The sequence below is a fragment of the Coffea arabica genome, chromosome 2c, assembly GCF_036785885.1.
Source record: "Coffea arabica cultivar ET-39 chromosome 2c, Coffea Arabica ET-39 HiFi, whole genome shotgun sequence".
In the NCBI taxonomy this organism is placed as follows: Eukaryota; Viridiplantae; Streptophyta; class Magnoliopsida; order Gentianales; family Rubiaceae; genus Coffea; species Coffea arabica.
In genome coordinates, this window is record NC_092312.1 from 8,653,281 (window position 1) to 8,676,804 (window position 23,524).

The 23,524-nt window shown below is 35.6% G+C and overlaps 1 protein-coding gene and 1 long non-coding RNA gene across 3 annotated transcripts; one reads left to right on the plus strand and one right to left on the minus strand.

Moving 5' to 3' along the window:
- The first annotated feature begins 1,014 nt into the window (after positions 1–1,014).
- Positions 1,015–12,059, plus strand: LOC140034994 (uncharacterized). Of its 2 annotated transcripts, none has more exons than XR_011838909.1 (8): positions 1,015–1,314; positions 2,202–2,576; positions 3,415–3,571; positions 4,580–5,079; positions 5,376–7,841; positions 8,254–8,680; positions 8,800–10,624; positions 11,222–12,059. It is a non-coding gene; the product is annotated as an uncharacterized lncRNA (long non-coding RNA). The 2 variants fall into 2 exon arrangements; XR_011838908.1 differs by lacking the exon at positions 1,015–1,314 and adding an exon at positions 1,327–1,620.
- On the minus strand, positions 2,117–11,908 carry LOC113725713 (transcriptional activator DEMETER). The gene is made up of 20 exons (XM_027249035.2): positions 11,203–11,908; positions 8,821–10,644; positions 8,377–8,730; positions 7,693–7,783; positions 6,576–7,603; positions 6,202–6,470; positions 6,035–6,114; positions 5,817–5,901; positions 5,635–5,726; positions 5,497–5,565; positions 5,333–5,369; positions 5,169–5,251; positions 4,531–4,965; positions 4,213–4,249; positions 4,065–4,122; positions 3,660–3,799; positions 3,496–3,561; positions 3,185–3,299; positions 3,034–3,072; positions 2,117–2,510 (listed from the first exon to the last, which is right to left on the minus strand). The coding sequence occupies exons 1-20, from the start codon at positions 11,906–11,908 to the stop codon at positions 2,398–2,400; spliced, it is 5,721 nt and encodes a 1,906-aa protein (XP_027104836.2). The 3' UTR covers positions 2,117–2,397.
- Positions 12,060–23,524: the final 11,465 nt, after the last annotated feature.

Genomic DNA, 23,524 nt, shown 5'->3' on the forward strand with positions numbered 1-23,524 from the left:
TATATTTAATCTTTGGTTTCTTAACTCAGGTACTTTTGTTTTTTTCTAGTCTCTATATGTTTCTTGAATGTACTTTTTCTTTACTATTTATAGTTACTGTGCTCTATTAGTTTCGTTGACATCAAATCCTTGATTCATTTCAATCCGAATATGTAGCTCTTTGGGGAGAAGAAAAAAACTACAATTTTTCCCTGTGCTTTAGATGTTCATAATAATGCTAAATAGAGGGCTGCACAGAACCAATTTTTATCCACTGATTTTAGAGGAAATGCTATCCAGTTACTCCTCGTAGTCAGTTGCTTTGGAAAAAGCAAAGGAGCCGATTAGTAGCTGCTGATAGAAATCATATGTAACCAACTTTCTTAGATTTGACTCAAAGATGATCTAACAAAAATCAAAATCAAGGTTGATTGGCTCGCAAATAAACAATCATTTTCAGGAAAATCATAGAGACAAATTGGTATGTGGTTTGTGTTGCTTAGTTTGCAGTTGTTAGTGGATGATCTTTCAATTCTTGATTGTGGAACAGAACAAAACGCCACCATCACTCTTGATGAAAGCACTACTAAGTACTCTTGGTGATCAACTGTTCAGTTCTAACAATTTTGAAGGTAGATAGACCAATTTTCAACACAGAAATCTCAAGAAACATATGGCTCTTGCATAATTTTGTAACGAATTTGGCATGTTAAATCCTGTAGCGAAGATCAATCGTTATGGTGTCCCAGAAGCACTAACAAAATGTATAACCTAAGTCGGTGTTGTTTTTAATTAAAACTGTGTGTATTTCTACAACCAAAAAAGAAACAATAGTAACCCACCTTCTTGTGAGTTTCCTTGATTTGCATAATCAATAATGTTTGTGAAGATAATTATTAGTGCCACCTCAACTTGGATTGTTCATTGCATCTCATGTACAGTCATTCCTTTTTTTTAAAAAAAAAAAATTCTATTGAGAAACACAGAAAAGTTAAAAAAAAATGTAATAAATACAGCAATATCGTGAATTCTAATATTAAATTGAGCTTTCATTTGAGGGGAGAACCCAAATCTAGAACTAAATCTCAAAATCTTGAATTCATTCAAGAGGGGAAGCCAAATCTAGAACAAAATCTCAAGTCCTACCATGCAACGCAATGACCCGAAAACATTCAAGAACACATGTATTAAAAATGTTGGAATTGATATGGTGTATCATAAAAATTTTGTGCTAAATGAATTAAGGGTACACATTCAAGAAACGGGCGAGCACTTTTCTGCACCGAAAAACAAGCGCTTTTGTCTTTGGTACCTGAATTTTGTCATCTGATTAAGGTAGGGAATCTGGTTATTAATGGAGGAAATTTATGGTCAGTTGGCAATATAGGAAATCCAATTTGCAGCAGTTCTTTCCCGTATTCAGTACATGGTTTTATTCATGACTTGGATTGTCTATAAAATCTGCCCACCATAATTTGCTGTTTCGTGGGACAAGGAAGAAGGGATAACTTTAGAAGGGGCAGCCCCCTTTCCCCCCTTCCCCACCAGGGGGATGGATGGACAGGAAAAAAAAAAGAAAAAGAAAAAGGACCCCCAAAAATGAAAAATCTGTTCTGAGTTCTTCGAACGCAAAATTACTCGGTAAATTTCCAATTTTCTGTTGTTTACATGATACAATTACCGCTTAAAGTTTGTACTGCACGTAGTGTTTTCCACTAGATTTTTAATTTTTGTCAAGTAATTTTTTTTGGTCTGGATTGTAACTTCAATCATGCAGAGGTTTCAGCAAATTGAATCTTGCAGTGAAAAATTGTTATTTCTTGAAGGTGTCTACATTATGAACAAATCCTAATTTTTTTTTTTTTTTCCCGAAGTAACAAATCCTAAACTCTTGTTCACGGACCTTGGAGATTCCTGCATACAGTACAGAAATTTCATCAAGCGTGGTTGGTTTTATGCCAACTTTGTAATTGGTAGATACTATAGTGGGGGATTTGGCCGGGTGCATATGTTGGCACTACTTGAATTCTGATTGACCCTACTAAATTCATGTCATGCCGAAAGTATGTATATTTTCTTCAGATGATCAGATAATAGTTGGTCTAAAATTTAGTTCTTGTACCTCTTGCCACTGATATTTCTTGAGAAAAATTGGCTCATTTAATTGGAGCACTATATTGAGAAAATTGAGTTGTGACTACATCTAATACCCTTGCTTGAAGGGATTCTCGCCAAGTTTGGAAAATTCTTTATGCCGCCTCAGTTACATCTGAAGCTGCATCTCCCACATAGAGATGAAACAATTGAATGTACAAACAATGGTTATGGACTGTAATCCTACTTAGCTGTGTTCCTCTGCTTTCTATGGACAAGTTTTGGTTAGTTTCCGAACTGGTATCTTTTGCAGTACCCTTCCTTTTATTTGCCTTTGTCCTTATTCTTGGTGATTTTACTTGCAGTTTCATGTAATCTGCGCTGGAGAGGTCGAGGTGCTCTAGATTTCCGGTCAAATCCCCTGACACAAACAAATCCTGCAAAATGATACTTGAATGATATTAGGAAAAAGGGGATGACAGGCCTTGATATCTTCATCAAAGGTAATCAATGAGCAATGGCATAGATTCTTGATGACAATGTAAATGAGACTCGATAAGCTCCTCTGACTTAGCCATTAACTTGTAGCAGAACAGACATGAACAAGTTTAATGGCACATGTTAAATCCTGACTAAACACAATCGCTAAATCAAAGAGAATGTTTAGTACTCATTACGTGGCATATATTCATGATAAAAGTGTGAATGAGACTTGATAAGCTCCTCTGACTTGTCCATTAACTTGTCTTGTAGCAGATCAGACATGAACAAGTTTAACTGCACATGTTAAATGATCTCTAGACACAATTGCTAAATGAAAGAGAATATTAGTACTCATTACATGGCCGTTTAGTTTGTAGCCGATTCCTTCTATAAGCATACTGTCAAGTTGTATTGACTAGACAGAGGAGTTTCTGAGCATTATTATATCTGTTCTTAGCATTTAAGAAGCAATTATACCTTTCCAGAAGCATTGCTGAATTACAGGAGTTGACAAGCCTGGAAAACATGAGAAAATCCTTTTGTGAGTCTTTTTTTGCTTTTCACCATTCCAAAGCTTGGTATTGGACCGGTGATTAATTCATATCGGATCAATAATATTCCATTATACCTCTAAATATGCTCGTGACAGATGTCCCAAAGTACACAGTGCGCCTTGGAAGTTGCCATAGCCAGTCTCTTGGAACATCAATTGGATTCATACTGGATTCATGATCAGCAAACATCTGAAAATTATAAATCATGTGACTTGTAATTTTACTTGCTCACGGTACTCTTGGTCCTGATATTGTATGTACCTTCTTTAGATAACACGAAAAAATTTACGGACTCCATTGGCAGGTATGAACTCCCTACTATGGCATGCAAGATGTTGATGAGCAGGCAACAAGTGTAACTACTCTGTATCAATAGTTTAGTTACCTCATTAACTTGAAAGTATGTTCCATTTAGTGGGAAGCTACCCCTCATTGCTGTCCTGCACGGTATCTGTAAAAAGGCAGGTATCTTAAGCTAAAAGTAGCACTTGAATCACTTCTCTGTTGGTAGTTACTCTGGTTACTTGTCTAGCACATTTTTTTGCTCACCAGAAGTGTGCCTCTGACTGTCTCTGATTTTGCCTCCTTTGTACTATGGCACATAAAACAACTCTTCTCATTGCAAAGTCTGCCTGATCCTTGGAGGCTGCATTTACTTGCAGGAGGTTGAGTTGAATTTGCAGTTTCACCTAATTGAGTGGTTCACAGAATAAAAGATCAAATCATCAATTATGTCAGAGTCAAAAGATGAATTTCAATATCAATTTGGTCTTTTTGAACCCTTGCTTCCTGTTCATCTTGTCCATTTTCTTCTTGTTTTCTATGCATCTTTTTACTTTGAGATATGTAGGATTAGTTTAGTCTCTTTTCCTGGAGCAGTTTTAGGACCCTCCATCGACATTCTTTATGACAACATGAGTCTAAGTTAAAATTTATCGGTAAGGTACATTCTACCTGGACTCCATATTGCCAAAAGGTATGGACTTGGATCATCACGTTCTCGTCTATCCATCTGAAGGTTTAAGAGAGTGGGTCAATACAAATCAAGTTTAGTTGCTGTGGGCAATATTTAAATGAAGAAACAAAAGAGATAGCCGCTAACCCCTTCTAGTAGTGGATGTGTATCTGGAAGTTCATACCTGCAGCAAATTGGAAGGGTCATACATATTTATATGCAATAAACACCATCAAAGAATTTTTTTTATTCTATTATCTACTAAATTTGAAACAAGAAAGACTCCTTTAACTGTTTAATGAATTTGTCTACTTTGTGCTAATTTATCAGAGTCGGCAGTTGCAATGGCAAGCAGGCAAAAGAGATATAAGCATATGTAGAATCTGATTTTAGGAAGGAAAAAAAAGAAGAAAAAATAAATGTTCTGATGCTTCTAGAGCTAGGTTTTATTTCCCAGAAACTTACACTTGGTGCTCCGTTCGTAGTCGACTCACACTCTTTAATTTTGGTCCAGGAATTGAAGCTGCTGATGGATCCAAAGCAACTAAAGCTCTGGACACATCACCCGGTTGAAGTTCCATATTCTGCTCTTGCAAGACACTCTCCACATTCATTTTTAATTCTTCAAAGCTGAGTTTGATTGTAGGGATTTCATCAGGGTCTTCATAGAACATGTCTTCGATGTCACTTTCTGACACTTCAGAGGATGGTTCTGGTGTGGTTGGTTCTTCAATAATTGGTTCACAGCTGGTCCTAATGTACTGTGATTCCAAACCCTCACTAGTTTCAATAGGAGCCAACAGCATGGGCTTCACTACTATAGATGCATTTCCATTGGCAACAGAAGTAGTTGAACTGTCTATGCTTCTTTCTTCTGGCGCTGGGAGGGCTAGCCTTGCGCTGCAGTCACATTATTGTTTATGTCATATATTAAATGCATGTGAGGACGTGTGCTGGACTATAGAGCATGGTTGAGTGGTTCCTACCCTCCATTGAAGATGCACAACTATTGAGGTATTTCATGTTTCACTTTTCTCTCTAGAAAGTTGCTTAATTAAAGTTCCATAGTAGGTGATCATTATTGGAAACACTTGATAAGTTACCTTGCAAAGGCGCTTGCGAAGTGCCTACATTCTGGTCGTAATGGACATGCATTGCAGTTTGGCTTGGTCTTTGTGCAGAAAACCTATGTCAAATTTATAAGTAGACACTTAGTCTTTGCAAACGTTAAGAGTCTAACAAACTTTGAAACAAATGTTTTAAATACCTTTCCAAATGTAATCATCTGATAGTGTAATTCATACCTGCAGGTTGACCAAAAACTATATTAGTCAAGGGAAATCTGTGGTGGGAAAGTCCCAAGAATGGTTTCATTGATGTGAGGATAATTTCAAAGTGACAAATGTTTCAGGAAAAGATTAAGGAACTTACAAAGTTCTCTGATCCAGCTTACAAAGTCTGGGCCAAAGATATTTCTGGATTGACTCTAGTACGGGGTATCTGCACAAAAACGCAGTTGGTATCCTTCATAATAATTCATTGTGGATATTGATTGGCAGCATCACTTACAGCTCGAGAAGATGCAGCTGCAATGACTCAGGAAGTGGTTGAAGAGGGACCCATCCTAGACGCACAGCAATTCGTCCAACATTTGTATCAACCTAAGAAACCCAAGATCAAGGTTCTTTGTGATAAATTTATAATGCCCTATCAGAAGTAAAATTCATGAATAGTGGATGAATGAACCTTACCGGGAAAGCAATTTGATGGAGTGTTAGTAATCGCACACACTCCACACTCTTCAGTCCCAGACCGCGTATACTCAATAAATAATCCCTGAAGTTTGGTACAATTGAGAAAGCAAGAAAACATGATTGTCTATATCAATTACTACCAAATACTGAAGCTATCAGGATGAATATTGGTCCTTGTCATTCTGTGCTCTTAGTGGATTCTTTGAAGAACTTACTTTGCTTGGTCTGCTGGAACATCCCTCAACCATTCCAGGTCAATGCTGCCATGTTCTGTGACCAGTCTATTGAGGAAATCCTGCAGCATATGGACACAATATCGTCATTGTAAATGTATCAATTCTAATCAAGTAAGCTACAAGAATACATTGGGTTTTATCCCTACCTTGATTCTCTCAGCTAGCATGTTGTTCATTCCTCTTTCCCTGATAGTCTCAGAAATTTTCTGAACATCAGCATTTTGTAGAGCTTCATAGTCCAGCGAGTCCATGGTGTCCTTGTTTCTTTCTTTTTTTCCACCCTTTGACAATACCTTCTTTCTCAAGCTATCCCAATCAAATGACTTTGTCTTTTCTAGTTCTTGCTTTTTCTTTCTTGCATTTGAGCTCTTAGTGCCAATACTGCCGAGCAGCTCACTGGAAGAACCTAAATGGCCTGCAACATTGATACGCAACTAAGTTCCCTATCGCTGCAAATATCAAAAGGTACTGAATGAAAAATTTTTAAAAAAAAAGGCATCAGGAGGTCTATAAACTTTACCAGTTTGCCTTTGGGCATCTGCTTCACCAGGGACTTTGGGCTCCATCATAGACCTACCATCCAGCTCAAAGCTCTTGGATGCTTCTACTTGGTTACTGCTGATGGATTGTTGGCTACTTAAAAAGTGAGATCCTGGTTGCAAATCATCTTTATGTTGCTGGTTCTGGGATACAGTTTGGTCTATTGCTATTGCATGCTTAGTTACACTTCCTGTTTCTTGGATAGTTGAACTGCTTGTTCTTCCTTCCGCACCTCCCATCTTCTTGGGTAAATGGGCCACACCTGCATTATTGGCGATTTCAACCGATCTGTGGGGAAAAGAAGACATGCTTTTTTGTCCCAAAGATCCAACTGAGCAAGGTCCATGAACCCCAGCAACTGATGCCTTGTTCAACCAAGGACCACTAGAAGAAGAAAATGTTCTTTGCTGATACAGGACATCAGAAATTAAAGGGTTAGCATGCGCTTTCTTGCCATCATTTGAACTAGGGTATTGCGTGATGCATGGTGGATTTTCTTGTTGCTGGTACACAGGCATGGAGCTCTGATCCAGAAATGAATTTGTAATTCCATGACATTGATATTGCTTGAACTTAGAAGCTCTTTCGGTTTTAGGAACAGTTCCTGAACTACAATTCTTGTTGGAGTTGCACCTGATTTTTTGATCTTCGACTTCTGACTCTGAACTGGATCGTATATCTTCAGTGGCTTGAAGAAAAGAGTCACAAGAATTTTGTGAAGAAACCACCTCTTCCTCTGTTCCACTGGTATTGTCATTTGCCAAATGACTTACTGTTTCTGAAATGAGATTATCTGATCTTCGTTCAGAAGACTCGCTTAATGTCATGGAGTTTCGCTTGTAAAGTGGCTGGCTAAACATTCTCCCATGATATGTGATGGTGCCATCTGGATCTATTATTTGAACCTCTGGTTCTTCAATCCAAGTAATTGCCCCATTCTGACAGCAATTTGCATTGAAGGTTGTTAATGGTAGAGGGAATTTGGCTGCTAGAGACATGAAAGCCGAGCTGCAGAAGATGACAAGGAATTATTGTTCATGGCACTTGTCTCTGGTTTTGGTATTGGTGTCTCAGATTTTATTAGGATGTCAGCTTACCTAGAAAGATGGTCTGAAACATTCTGTGTGAGGAATACACCAATCACCGAATCAACAACTGATCCTTTCCATTGTGAGAAGCGCCGATCTCCTGTGAAAGAAATGCTTTTGTCTCATGTCTTATGACCATAACTTTGCAGATGAGCAAGGTAAATCATGTTTTTGTCTTTGAATAATGCAACATTTCTATGATATGACAAGGAACACCAAAAAGCTTGTTAAGTTTAAAGATGTTGAAATGCACCCATTAATACAACATACAGTATCGCATAAATTGGTGTCCCTGTACACTACAGGTATCTATTGGATAAATGCTCCCTGTTGGCCTAATATGTGGTGACAAGTCTTCTAACCTCAATTGAGCTATGTCAAGTAAAATGCAAAAACAATTGGATGCTTGAAGGTGGTAATATCAGTTACAGCCTTTTTCTTGTTCCTTCTGTTAATCTTCTTGTTGAAGTCAATTTTATCTTGCCAGTATTTTGCATTGGCACCTCTTAAATATCATATTTGAAACATTTTAAGTTTCTATGACTAACGAGCTTTAGTTCTATGCTACAGCATCTGGCTATGATTAAAGAACCATTTGAAGAAACGAGTGGAGAATGAAAGTGACTTATTGTACTTAGCAGTTAAGATATATACGTATGATCTCAGAGCATAGTTTTTCAAAGACTTTGATACCTTGAACAAGATGCATTCGCGCTATGAAGGAGTCTACTCGACCACGGACCACTTGCCTTTCGTTTGCCCACCATTTTTCCTTTTCCATGTCCGTTGGTTCCGTGCTTTCACTTCCAGCCTTTCCCATTAGCAGGTTCCAAACTCTATTTGTTTCTGGGTCAAGATCAACTTTGGGCCGTGGCCTGCGCCTTTTTATAGGATCTTCAAAGCTAACAATTGCACCATCTCCTTTGTAAGGAACAATAGCATTTTGCTCTTTTGCAACTACATTGCCACTGTTACTGATTTCTAGCGCTTCCAATAGGTGAGTAATTTCCTCAACTGCAGCTGCATAATTCTGTTCTTCCTTTTGGCCTACACCAGATACCACAGACGTCTGCTATTTAGAGTTAAATATTTATAAATTATTGGAAATATGTGCAGCTCATTAAAATAGCTTAATACCTTTTGCTTTCCTGGAGGAACGCTGAGAACCTATCTCTTCCTTATTCTCTTCTGGATGCACCTTTTTCTTCCTGAATGCTTGGATGGAAGATGTAATTACCCCAGTCTGTTTTTTCATTGAGGAAGCAACTGGAGAAGTTCTAGTTTCATCTCCTGGAGTTCTGAAGACTCCTTGCGTTGGATGCAGAAGACAGTCGGTTGTGTTGCTTGCGGTCTTTTCTTGAAACTTGGGTCTTATATTCAAAAGTCTAAGACATACACTTGACTGAGATTCTTCCTCCTGGAAACCATTAGCAACTGCTGTGTTAGTATTGCATCCATCACTGGCAATCCCATTGCAACCACTGTCTTGTTTCTGGAAACTTTTCTGCATTTCAAGGTCAGGATTTGGGAGTCTACCAAATTGACACGATGAAGAACAGCTTGCATGGGTATAGTTGCTGCCTCTAGATTCAACTTGTCTTGAACAATCTTGAACAGATTTCACAGAGGGAGAAATGCTGGATGCAACTCCAAGACATTCATTTTCTAATTTCTTCCTCTTCTGAAGTTCCAAAGTACCCAAGCCATTTTTGCTGCTATCCTTCTTCTGCTTGCTAATCTTTGATATATCTTGACTCAAAAGTTGAGAATGCATTGTGTCAACTAATTGGGGATTCGTCATCTCAGAAATATGGCAGTAATCTCTTTTGGATCCTCTAGTCTCGTAGATCTGTGATGTATCCTTGAGAGATGTAGTTAATGTCTGCCACATCAGCTGCCGAGCTGCATCAAACTTAGCTGAAGCAGTATTTTCTTGAAGGATCATCTGGCCTGTTCCATCTCCAAGTTTGTGTTGATGGCCTTGACTGTGCCCAGACTCGTCATTGTTTTGGCCTGCAGCATTTTGCAGGTTTAGACTCCTTGCAATGACATTTAGAGTATGATCCCTTGCAGCAGGTGACGATGCTTCAGGGAAAAGAAGCAATGATTTCTCAGCAGGTTTTTGATTGTTGGAATTAGTCAGATTAGATATGCTTTTGCCATGTTGGTTTTCTGGACTGCATCCAATTTGTTGCCTTTCCTTTGCAGATGACATTCCTGATACTGGGTCGCATCCTGCAGACCATGCTGTCTCTTGACAAGTTAAGTTCAAATCAAAAGGCTTGCTCTTAAGAAGTGCATCTGTCTGGTTGTGACCTGTCCAGTTCTGACTTTGGTTATGCATCTTGTCTTCTAAGTCGAAGTTCAGCACTCTACGGCATGATTTTGCTGCAGAACTTACACCAGAATCCTCAATGCCATTTGATACATTTTCCGTTCCCGAATTTGAGGCATCAGTTCCTTTTCTGCGCACGTACCTCCTTTTTCCTGATGGATTTTCACTGGAGGTATTAGCTTTTGAGGCAGTAGGCTTTGGGGTCCTTTTGGGTTTTTTTTCAACTACCACCTTTGGCCGGTGCTTTTTCCTTCTGGGGGGTCTCTGCTGGGGTGTCTTGTTCAGGTCAATACCTCCATGTACATTATCTTCAGAAATACCCTTTTCCGTCAGTATCTTTGAATTGGAAGCAGAAGGCGATGTTATCACATTGTGCAAAAGTCCATTGCAGTAGCTACCAACTTCAGTATCTGTCGATATCATCTCGTGCTTGTCTTTTCCTTGTAGTAAGCTCTCATCTACTGAGAAATTCTGTATATGAGACTGTTGGTGGTTTTTCAAATTTCCCTGATCCGGAGTGACTGGTGCAAAATGAAAGCAACTGGTTGCACGTGATGACGCAGCAGTATCTTCTCTTGGTGGTGAGTTCAAGTTGCATATGGGCCGGTAAGGGACTGGAAATCCATCTGTGAGATTATATGATTTAGTCCATCCGTTAGATGATTCCCAAGTCCATTCATTGGTGACTTTGAATCATATGTGCCATTGTTATGGTAATTGTCTTTTTGAAAAATGAAATAAAGATTTCTGTTCTAAACAATGTTAAAGTGCATGCTTAGGTGATGCCTTTTTATTTATTCATTTTTCCTTCAATAAAATTGTCAGCTTTTTGCAAATGTAAGATAAGATAAGATTAATATACTACTGAACAACCAAAACAATCTACTCTCTTTTGTTCTTTTATTTTCCGTGAATCTCTTCACAATAGAAAATGAACTTTTTTTATTCTTTATTTTTTATAATTAAAAGGCCAATTTCTATATTAGTTGGGCAAAAGTAGTTGCTGCAGCAATAAGAAATAAATATATTGGTAGAAAGTCAATATGTGATTTTGTTTTCTGAAATTCATGAAACTGTATCTTGATCGCTTGTCAGAAAAAGTATGTAGAATTATGTCGTATGACCAGGCAGTTAATTTGTTTCCATTACATTTACTAAAATTCTGAAATGATTCAGTTACTAACCACTTGGCATCTGTTGTAGGCTGGAACTCATTAACCCCCAGTTTGGTGGAAGGGCGCTCTTTTGCTGCAGGAGCATTGAGCTAACAGATGGATAGTTTGTCCACTTGTTTTGATTTGGAGGATCTGAACTGGTAAAGGGGAACTTGTCTGTGCCATGAATGCTTCTGCTTGGAGTTCCATCAATAGGGAGAATGGCTGGCGCATTCTTGATCCCGAGCAACTGCATCAAAGAACTATTATTCCTAGCAGGAATATCTTTGGCGATATTTTGTGTATAAGAACCAGCATTCTGATTGAAGCATCCATTGGTCCTGACTGCAGCACCATCCTGTATGTTATGCTCACCACGACCCAGCAAACCTGCACCATTGAAATTCTGAAGTGCCTCATTTTTTGGTGTCTCTTGTAAAACTCCACTGTAGATTCCAAGCAATTCCAACCAGTTGTTGCCCTCTACTTGATCACCCTGCATTTCACAAGCAATTGGATAAGTTGTTTGTTTAACTGCCTTTTCTGAGGAAAATCGATTCTGAATTCCAAGCTGTTCCTGCCAATTTGTGGCCTTTGTCAGGCTCCCTTGCATTTCAGCCAGAACAGTATTCCGCCTCTGCATTGCTGGCTTTTCTGGAGTCACAGGAATACAAGGATCCCCATTGTTGATGACTCCATTCTCTTGGGGAATCAGAAAACCCTTCCCCAAGTCCATCTTGAAAATTGACAAACCGCGAAAAGTTTTGAAACTTCGTCCTATTTGTACTCCAATGTATGAATTTCTAGCATCAAAATTTTACTTTTGACTGTCAAGAATGTGAAACTTTCTCAGTATAATCACTAGATTGTTGTGATTTTTTCTGCCAGCCTCGTCCAGTCATGTGTTCACTGTCCGAGTGTCTGAACCTAACCTGCCAAATCAGCCACTAACATTCTCAGAACCTAAGTAATCTCGCCTAACATGAAAAACACATGTTAAACATTTGACTCAATTAAACATGCAAACGAACGCTAATTTCTCTTTTGTTTTTCCAGAGAAAAAATCCATAATAAATGACTGCAAATTCAGTTTCCAGACTCTTTTTTTTTTTTTTTGCAGAAACCCACACAAAGGGGGAAAAAAGAAGGAAAACAGGAAAGAAACAAGAAAGCGATATGTCCCATTTCTCAATTTGTAACTAATTTGCTAGCAAAATAAAAAGGAAAGCAAAGCAAACAAGAAAGACAATGAGAATGAAGAATCAATCAAGGCAAGCAAATCAGAGATCATGGAAATTTCAAAAAAATTCAATTCCAAATTCAAAATGGGATATCAATGAAATGCAGCAAAAAGGAATAAAACCCGGCAAACAATCTGGATAAAGAATCTTTTCAGGTGATTAATTGGTAAATGCAATTCACCTATTTAAGTGGGTTCTTTAATCATTTCACACCATATATGAAGAAGAAAAGCATGAGGAAATTAAGCTAAAAATGCAGCAGAGCAAAATCAGGAAACATTTATCAGGTGGAGCTTAGCTAACCGATCTCAAGCAGAGATATGTTGCCCCCACTGACGCGCGTTGGGAACGAGTCAATGCCGGAGAGCTAAGTCCAGTCAGTCTTTCTTTCGTTAAAACTGAAGATACTAAAAACAAACGCAAGTGAGAGAGAGAGAAACCTTGGTAGGAAACAAACTAACAGCTGACTGCACTTTATCGTTTAAAAGTTAAAAACACCACCCAACTGTGTGCGCTCACGGAGGCTGCTAAGTCAGGTTTTTATAACGGGGGCACATCCCTTTGGTGATTTTACTGAATCAGTATTTTGGGAAACTGAATTTATGACAAAATTTCAAATTTATATAAAATGGGATGTTATTAATTCTAGGGCATATTTTTCGTGAAAAAATCATCGTTCCATCGTGATATTGTAGGTTACTTACTCGTTTTATTGTTTCACGGTTCTAATGTTCATCGAGTTGACAATTGTATAAAGCCAAAATTTAGTATACTAAACACATTGTCTTAGATTGTTTTTCTATATTTATAGATAAATATTGACAATTCACTTATCATATAACAATTTTTTAAATTGAAGCAATTATATTATTCTCAACTGTTATATCTTGTAGACTATGTTGTTTGTGATTGTGACAACAAAAAATAAAATGATAAAATTGATTGTATCAATTATAAATAATTTGTCATTTTGAAAGGGTTGTGTCAATTGGTGTGTTAAGTCGGGTTTTTGTAACGGGGGTACATCCCTTTAGTAATTTTACTGAATCGATATTTTGGGAAACTCAATTTATGAAAAGATTTCAAAATTATGTAAAATGGGATGTAATTAATTCTAGGGCATATTTCTCGCGGAAAAATCATCGTTCCATCGTCATATTGTAAGTTACCTACTCATTTTATTATTTGGTGGTTCAAATGTTCATTGAATTGATAATTGTATAAGGCCAAAACTTAGTACTAAACACGATATCTTATATTGTTTCTGCATATTTATAGTCATATTATAAATTACTTACTCGTTTCATTGTTTGGCGGTTCAGATGTTCATCGAATTAATAATTGTATAAAGCCAAAACCTAGTACTAAACACAATATCTTATATTGTTCATATATATAGATAAGTACTGACAGTTCACTTACCATACAGCAATTTTTTAAATTGAAGCAATTATATTATTCCGAGTTGTTATCTCTTGTGGACTATGTTGTTTGTGTAATTGTGATAACGAGAAACAGAATGATAAATGCTTTTGTATCAATTATAAAAAATTTGCTATTTTGAAAGGATTGTGTTAATTGGATATAAGAAAGTTATGAACTAGATTTACGTATTTATAAGTTAGATATCCCGTAAAAAATAGGATATGATGATTGCCATCTATTTGTTTGGTCGATTATTAATTTGTTTCGCTATTTAGATTTATTGAAAATATATTGATGAACTCACTATTTGGTATTGTTTTCATTGTTATAACTATCAAACATTCACTACACAAAAAAAGGAGAGAATTATAAAATAAAATTTATAATGCTTGTATAACAATGAATATTGAAGTAGCATATACATGAACACATAAATATTGAGCATCTTATTAGAGTTATATCAATGCTAAGTGCCTATAGGTCAGTACAGGGATTAGGGAAAAAACTATTTTCTCACATTTTTACTATGTTAAAAATATATGTTGTAAATGAGGTAAATGCCCAATATGTTAACTGCGCATGCAACGAATGTATTGATAAACGAAGGGTGCGCTTGATAAAACTGAAATCTAAAATATAACTTATGAAATATGAATTTGTTAAGTTACTGAATTGTTAAATGATAAAATCTTAACATTTGAGCATATTCTACATTAAATGATAAGTGAATGACTTATCACTAATTATTTTTAATAAATTTTGCATAAAGAAGTTTATTCAGAACCACATAATTAATTACTACGGTCTATTTTTTATTATCACGCACTAGTTACTTATTGGTAGAAACTTTTGGCAGTATTTACAGTACAGTCATCTAGAGAATATGAACACTATTACTGCATGAAGATTCTTCTATTAAAATAAAATAATCTGCGTGAAGATTTTAAGGAAACCATTTTGGCTGATTGAATTTGAAAACACAAAAAAACATGGCTCACTGAGAGAAGACCTCGTACCTGTTACTCACATTGCTACGGAAGGGCATTTTCGTCCCGTAGGAGTGCCCCAAATTCACCTTCGGGAGTGGTTAAATAACTTTGCCAACTGCCTTGTGTTGAAAGAGACTTAACAGTTAACACTACTCCCAAGGATACAAGTAACGTCATTTTAGTCCGCCTAACATTAAGGGTTTTCCAAAGCATTGACCAAACACACGAGTAAAATTATAATTAAGAGTTTTTGACATATCGAATTAACAAATTCAATTAAAAAAAGACTAAATGAGAGATATAAACTGTTTCATAGTCAGTATTATTACTATTAACTCATCCTAGGCATTCCTAAAAAGGGCGGGCGCCTCCAAGATTCAAAAGGTGTAAAAAATAAGAAAATAAAAAATTATTTTTCTTTTTTTTTATAATAACAATTATTTTTCTTTGTTGCCGAATATTCTCATGCACTATATAGTCATAAAATTAGACACACTGCAGTGCCTATGTAAATTATGGTGGACTCTCCTTACATTTCTTCACGATTACAGGAACATTACTATTTTTAATTACACTAATAGTAACTCTCATCAAATTTACCACATGAATTAAATTTTAAAATTATTCTTATATACGTTGATAGAATATATACTATCATTATTAGATGCATGATACATATATAAAATTTAAATTTTAAATAAAAATTTTATTTATTAATTACTATATATTCAATGATGATAATTTATACACTGTTAGTGTACAGAAAATTAATCAAAAATATTATGATGTCAAAAAACGAAGGAAAATCTCAAAGAATTACAATAATAGTCGTGGGACATCTGTAGGTTATTAGTACCCGTACAGCCGTACTGCAGAGATTTCAGTAAACAAAAATATAAATAAATAAAGAAAACAGGTCCAGAAACCGGACCCTATTTGTTACCGGGGCGGCAGGTTAGACAGAGCTAGAGTGCTCCGTTACCGTTAGTAGTATCCCCGTTTTAGTTATGTAGCGCCAATGGTGGGGCCGGGAGTGGGGACATGGACATTTATTCAAAGCAGTGTGGCCGTGACCAATGAATGAAAACACCACCCAATGGCGAGGAAAAACGCTCAACCGCACGTCTGTTAGGGCACTGAAACATATGTTACATGTGACTGTGTTTGGATGTTTTTGGGATTTGGAGTGCGATACACATGAGCACATAGGTTTTATAGGTACTCCATAGTTTTCAAAAAAAATATCTTGATTTTAGTAGTTGGTACCAAATATTCACAAAGATTTAGAAATATAAACTAGTAATATGTAATTTTCACAATAATTAGAAAACTTAGGAACTTCAGTAATATTTGATAATTGGAATTGATATTTAGAATAGTAAGTCATTACTTTTTTCAAGTGTATATAGTGTTTATAATTCGGAGGGTTTCAAATTTCAAAGTTATTATTTTGAGCCAAACTTGAGTACACGAATAAAAATTATTGGTTTGAGAAGGACAAAGGAAACTCTCTGTTTGATGAATTGTAAGAAGAGTGACTAATTTCTTCTATCATGTGATATTGATGCATGAAAGAAACTACAGGTTTGGAAGTCAAGGAAAATAATTATTCATAATGGAATAATTACTAGAAAAAGTCAAATGTGAACAGTATGTTATACCTATACTTAAATGTAACTTCATGATTGAATGCCTAAATCTTTGTGCTATATAAATGTGTTTCAAGGTCTTTAAGAATGAGTGATTTCGTACATATTTATTTTTATTTCCTCCGTTCCATAAAAATATACTCACTTTCCTTTTGTGTTTGTCTCTAATTATAGGCCTGCTTACTTTTTTAAAGAATTGTTAGTTTATCAATTTACTACCATGCCCATATTTAATGCACATCTTTATCAACAAATAAATCATTTTATTGGTCAACAATTCTGGAAATAATAAATACTACACCAAAACCCGTATTAATGGAAGGGCATATGAGGAAAAAAACTCAGCAAAAAATACGATAGATCATAATTGTTCCAAAGATCTTTGTAGCCCTGGATTATGCTATGTCGTGCAAGTAGTGACTACATTTAATCTTTTTTTTTTTTTTTTTTTTTTTGCTGTAACGATAACATTTGTATAATCTAATCTATCATACTCTACAGGAAGGGGGAGTCTAAAAAGACTCTATAAGGGATTAGCAAGTTTACAGAGTCGACTAGACTAAAAGGGTGTTCTGACAACTCCTTTAGATATTTTCACAACAAATGGAGTTTGAACCCTCGACCTACAATCTAAAGAGGGATTTAATCTCTTTTTTATGGCCACTGAATCAAAGCTCGGTGGTTTAGTGCTTGCATTTTACTGGTTGGTGCATTTTTATTGGTTGGGCTTTTTTCTTTAAAATGTCTTTTCCAATTAAATTGATTCCATATAATTATCATTATTACTGTCATCATTCATTTCCTTTTCTCAAAGAAAAAGTATGTACTTTTCTGATTCTTATGATCTTTTAATGCTTGCCTTCTTGAGAGAGAGAGAGAGAGAGAGAGAGGGGGGCAAAAAAATTACTTCTCTTATTTGTTTCATTTATGACCATTTCTTGAAAAAAAGTGACTAGACAATAGTGAAATTATTTGCAACAGATTAATTTGTTTAAAATTTCGAGCACCTAAGTAGGATGTTTCGGTTCAAAACCCCTACTCACACTTAAAAAAGAAAGGTTCCGAGCACCTCTTATTTATTTATTTAGTCGTGTTTTCGCTCTCAAGTCACGTCTTAAGAAGGTTTGCATAACATTACTCAAGTATAATCTCTATAAAATTTTTCCATATATATATATTTCTTGAGAATATGAGAAATTAATATACAAAATGGCGAATGCAATAACTCATATGTTTGGACTTTGATGGTTACATGTCTTGCATAATAAATTCTGAAGAACAAATGAGAAGGGGCCAACCCATTTCTAGAATTAGTTCTATTATATATTTATCTAGAGGTAACAGACGAGAGGACACATTCAATTTCATTTGAGGAGTGAAACTTAACAAGTCAAAAGAGATAGAGAGATTTGAACCAAAGACTCCTAACACTTGAGGTCTTGCATTACTCAGAAATATCAATTTGAAAAAGTTATGTGATGATTTTTGGCATACGAGTCTTGAATTGGTATAATACATAAAACATAATAATGTACTACAACACTATATTACTTTTTATCTACAAAAAGAAAAAGAAAAAGAAAAAGAAGTGCGTGATTTTATAAAATTGTACCTCAAAATTTGTTGCTGAGGCCGCGTCGTACGCATGCACTCACTTTCCATAACAAAAAATTCGTTGCTAAAGATAAGGTCATTGACCAGCCATACCCACAAATTTTCGAGAATTTAATGAATTGGAATATTGCATGCCTTTACTTTTGACTACTTATGAATTATGATGTGACCAAGCAAAAGGGTCTTCTAGAAAAATTTTATTTTCCTATAGTTTTTCTAAGTTAGCATTTTTTTTCTTCTTTGGTCCTTAATTTGCATAGGTACCTTGCCACGGGAAGAACATGTTTTATGAGATTTTTTTTTAAAAATTCTTTAATCTCGAAACTCCGTAATTTACGTTGAATTTTTTTACATCAATACGTCTCTCACCTTAATGATGCCTAGTCAACCAAGACCCATTTTTTGCCCTACAATCAATGCATCAACATTCGTATGCTACTAGCTGACCTATAAACTTGGTAGAAAGCCACTAGTGTCGGAGACACAATGTGGCAATAGGGGTGAATTTGGAGATTAAAGAGCCATATATAATTAAGTGGTTTTACAATATGCATGAAATCGATAGTTTTTTTTTTTTGTAATTAACATTGTTAATTAAGAAATAAAATTTTGAATATTTATTCCTACGTACAATAGCTGCAAACTAAACTTATTGAATCAAATAGAGTACTATTTTTTCCGAGAACGAAGAAAAAATAGCACAATGATTACACCTATTATACAATGCTACATATAAAAGCACAAAAATTACTTCTACGGTATGATGCTACATATGGCTAGAAGAAGAAATTAATAAAAAAATAAAATTAGAGATGAGAAAGAACTGTGATATTTTTTTTAAAAGGAAAAATCAAGCGATGGAAGGCAACAAAGTTAAACAAAATTCGGAGAGGGGTGACAAATAAGGAGTTAAAATCAAATTTTAAAAATTGTTATACGTAAAACAGTAAATTTTCAGAAGTTAGGGCGGGAAAGGGGAGGGGGAGCGCCCCTATCCTCAGCCCCTTTTCTCGCGCCAAGAATAAAATTACCATCAACCCTGATACAAAAAAGGCCACCTACAATCACATAAAAAATATAAATGTAAACAAAATACAAGTACTAAGGAATTTTAATATATATGAAAACAAAATACAAGTACTAGCTAGGGAGAAAAATTCTTGACTAAATGAGGGAGAATCTCAAAAGCAAGATGGTGAGGACCATTTGGGGTTCGTAACAAGGTTAGGATGCGAAGCAAACTTACGCAAATTATTCCTTTCTTAAGAAAGGTGAGGCGTGGGACTCGCGCCATGCAGACTTCTTGAAGAAGAAAAAAAAAATGATGGCCCAAACCCTGTAAATGTGTTTCCACTTTATTGAAATGATGAAGAGGTCCTTTTCTTTTGAAATGATGAAGAGCATATTGGAACCTTATACTTAGTGCAAGGTTTGCCACCATGATTTCCACAAACCTTTCACTTTTTTTGAAATAAAGAAATCTACCCCCTTTTTTTTGTTTTTGTTTTTGTTTTTGTTTTTCCCCTCTCTCTCTCGACCACGGTCACATCATTTAGAGTTACATGGTTGGAAATGCATAATTGGATGAATTCGAGATTGGTCCTTCCAGAAGGAGTTATACTATACACGAAGGTATAGTTGGTCACTTCAAAAAAAATTATGTATGGAATGCCCCGAAAAGAATGCTCCAATATGGTACTTTAAACTTTTTAAATGTCTCTATCATGTCTGTCTGCGAAAAAGTACAAAGGTGAATCTAGGGCTTGTCGTCGTGCATATGTTCAATCAGCAGAACATTATCAATCATCAGGTACTTTTCTTATTTTGAAAGAGTATAAATAATATATTTATTTAAAGCACGTGTGAACATGACAATAATACTCTATATAATATTTGATAGGCCTTAGCATTGATAATAACCAAATTGACCTTCTACTTCTGTAGTTGACTTTTTGCCTCTTAACGGGGGAAAAACAAAAAAGTTTATAAAGAGAAAAAAAAAAAACTCACTCCTTTCCAAGATCATGGCATGCCATTAGCGTGCCAGACGATTTATAGTAACTCTTACAGATCACTTTCAAAGTCGCTCAGCTAGCAATATAAAATCTAAAGAACTTAAGGGAGCACTTAACTTAGAAACTACTATTATCAAGATTTTATTATTCTTAAAGTCTTTAAAAATAAATCCAAGACAAATGAAGTGTCGATAATTAAAAAAAAAAATGAATATCAATGATGCTACTCCAAAAACTAATGCACCCGCAGTATATTTCCTATTGGTTCTTCGACTTTTATGTTTGAAAATGTAAAAATTGGGGAAGGACTGATGATGAAACTAGTAGTTTCAAATTCGAGCATTACTAGTAGGTTGTAGGACGAGGAAACTTTTTATATTGGCTTTGATTTTTCAAAGCATGTACATAAATGATGATCTTTGTCCCACAAAAATGCTATATAGTCCCTTAAGGTAGAGATGGCAAATGGGCGGCGGGACTTAATTGTGATTGCAAAATACGGGTTAGACCCATTTTAATTACACCAAAATATTCAATAAATTCTATTTTATTTTTTTAAACTCTTTTTTTTTTCCTTAATCAAATGCCTCAATATTGCTTTTTTCTCTAATATCATTGAGTCAGTTTGTTTAAACTTGTAAAAGTTTTACACTTCTCTTTATATATATACATACATATACATATGACAATTCTTCAAACCAAACAAAATTTACTAGATATCAAATTCATAAAAGACCAACTCTCATACAAATAAAAGTACATAGATGTGAGCTAATCAGTACTTTATATCAATAAACGACCAGTTTTCTAGTCTAGTTTTAACATGAGGAAGCAAATTAACCCAAACTCCCACACACTCACAAGTACAATAGCAGTACTTTTGTCTTTAATTCCACCATCAAATACACACACAAACAACAGTGCACTAGTGCTACTAGACGCACACACTATTGTCGACTGTTTTGGAGAATTTGGTGGCTTTCAACTTGTAGGCAACTCAACCTAATTAATTAGGTTTTAGGGGGAAAGAAAGACCATTCTAAGTTCCAACTAAGTCCTAATTAGATCCATATTTTAGATGGATATATTTCCCCCGATTAGGTCCAGTCCCATATTTTACATATTGATCCCGCTCAAATTAAGTTTGGGTATGGGATCCGACTGGATTTTGGGACTCATTGCCACCTCTACTTTTGGGGTACCGGTCCCTCGGTATATACAAGGATAATAGGTTAAATTTTAAAGTTTAGAAGTTGTTAAGGGCTGAAGTTTAAGGGGAATTACCCTTAGGGCCCGTACTCCTTCTGTAAAGTTTCATGGCCAACCCTCACTTAAACCCATTACGTGGGCTAATCCAAACCATGCAAAGGCCAATCCAGTCTTTTACCGATTTCATGTTAGTTGGACTTTTGAACGAATTCACCAAGGCTGCTGTAAACAACTTAAGTTATGGGTGAAAGTCCACCTTAGGAGGTTAAAAAAAAAAACAAACAAGAAATGTAGGCCTGGGCCTGATTCGCCTGATACAAGAACAACCAACCAATCAGATAAGAGAGAATCAAGCCAATCAACAGAATAAGCATCCAAATTACAATAATGCAAATTGTGGGTGGGGAGCTGTAAAGTAGCGGTTCATCTGGAAAAAAAAAAATTGAAGAATCCTTGGCTCGTGGAAGCTGTGAAAAGCAATAATAATAGATACAAATCAAAGGCGTGATATCAGCCGTTGCTCATCAATTTAATTGGGAAGTTTTTCTTGTCAACATCTACATCGACTAGGCTAATATATACTTACTATATAATACTCCTACTTTTTGGGAATTTCTCCGACCTTCCACAACACAGACTCGTCTTCGTGGATTTTGCTGTCCAGAATTTTCCACGTAAAACAGCCAGCATTCGATGCCGTGAACGTTAGCTCTACGTAGGTGAAGGTGGAGACGGACACGTACCTTTCTGTTTTGGAATTTCCACCTCTTATTCCCCGGACCCGGCAAAATATGCCATTTGCTTGCGTTCTGAATATTCGGCCAACTTGGCGAATTGGCCAGTAGCCACCCCCCCCATCGCATCGCGTGAAGCAGAATCGTAGATTTCACTGCATACAGTTAGGAGTTCAAATCTTTAACCTTACAGTAAAATCTAAAGTTTAAAGGATGTATAATAATGCGTCTACTTGATTCATTAGTAGGTTATATATAGTAAGATAATTAAGCATTATGGACCTTATTTTTGTGTGTGTGTGTGATTACTATGCCACTATAATTAGTCAAATTATTCCTTGTATGATTACAAAACTGCGCAATTAGTCTCTAGGAAAATAGAAGTACGAAGGGAAAATTTTTTTTTTAGGGCATGAACCCTACTTCATATAAAGATTTTTGACCTTGATGAAACGGCAACCACAAATAAAAGAAGAAGAATTTTGTTTCTCTGTGGAAAGTAGTTAAGATTTTCCATGCATGTATATCATGTCCGTTTCGTTGAATTGTGATTTTTCGCAGAAGAATTTGTATTATGCACGTGTGAGGTAATTACTCCTTATGTCATTATATATATATATAATACTCCCTCCGTCCCTCTTTGATAGTCCTGTATTTTTTTTTCATCTGTCCCAAATTGTAGTCCACTTTTCAATTGAAGAATGTAGTTGTATTTTAATTTTTCTAAAATACCCTTATTCAATGTAAGTAGTTGTTACTGTAAACCTACCTTATTTAATGAGAGTTGATTCTTTTTTTATCATCAATTCAAGTTCCCATAAAGTTGTACCATATTTAATATGAGGGTATTTTAGGAAAATATCAATCTAAATTTACTTTTCCAATAAAATTAATTATTTTTTTTAAAACTGTGTGAAAAAAGAAACAAAACTATCAAATTGGAATGGAGGGAGTATAACATTTCTTTCCAAAATTTTTTGAACAATAAGAAGACAATAATAAGCCAATCAGATGCAGACACTAGGCGGCGACAATGATTATAATAATATTATTAATCAAATCACAAATGAGAGTCGGATCGACAACCATTTTTTGTCCGCAATTTTGGAGGAGCAATCCAATTTACGTTTGACAAGCTGTTTTGTTTTGTTTTTTTTTCCCAATTTCTTGTAGGGCATTTTAGGATGTCACATTGTCAAGGTCCAATCTTTTTAATATGTATAAATTTGGACAAAAAGTAGCTGTACTGAATGACACTCCTACCGAATCAAAAAAGGACAGAAAACGTATTGTCAAATATTTGTTGGTCTTCAAAGTTCAATCACTTCGGAAAGAATAAGAAAAAAAAAAAAAAAAAAAAAGGAGTGGAGGAGGTTTCATGTGTAGAAATTCAAGAGCAAAGAGGAAGGCAATCTCAACTTAATTTCTCTCCTTCTAACTACTACAATTAAGTTGAAAGCAAAATATCAGGGAAAA

Coding starts and splice junctions, on each gene's coding strand:
- LOC113725713 (XM_027249035.2), bottom strand. CDS start 11,908: ATGGACTTGGGGAAGGGTTTTCTGATTCCCCAAGAGAATGGAGTCATC. Junction 4,123..4,212: donor CACATCCACTACTAGAAGGG/GTTAGCGGCTAT, acceptor TTAAACCTTCAG/ATGGATAGACGAGAACGTGA. Junction 3,800..4,064: donor TTTGGCAATATGGAGTCCAG/GTAGAATGTACC, acceptor CCACTCAATTAG/GTGAAACTGCAAATTCAACT.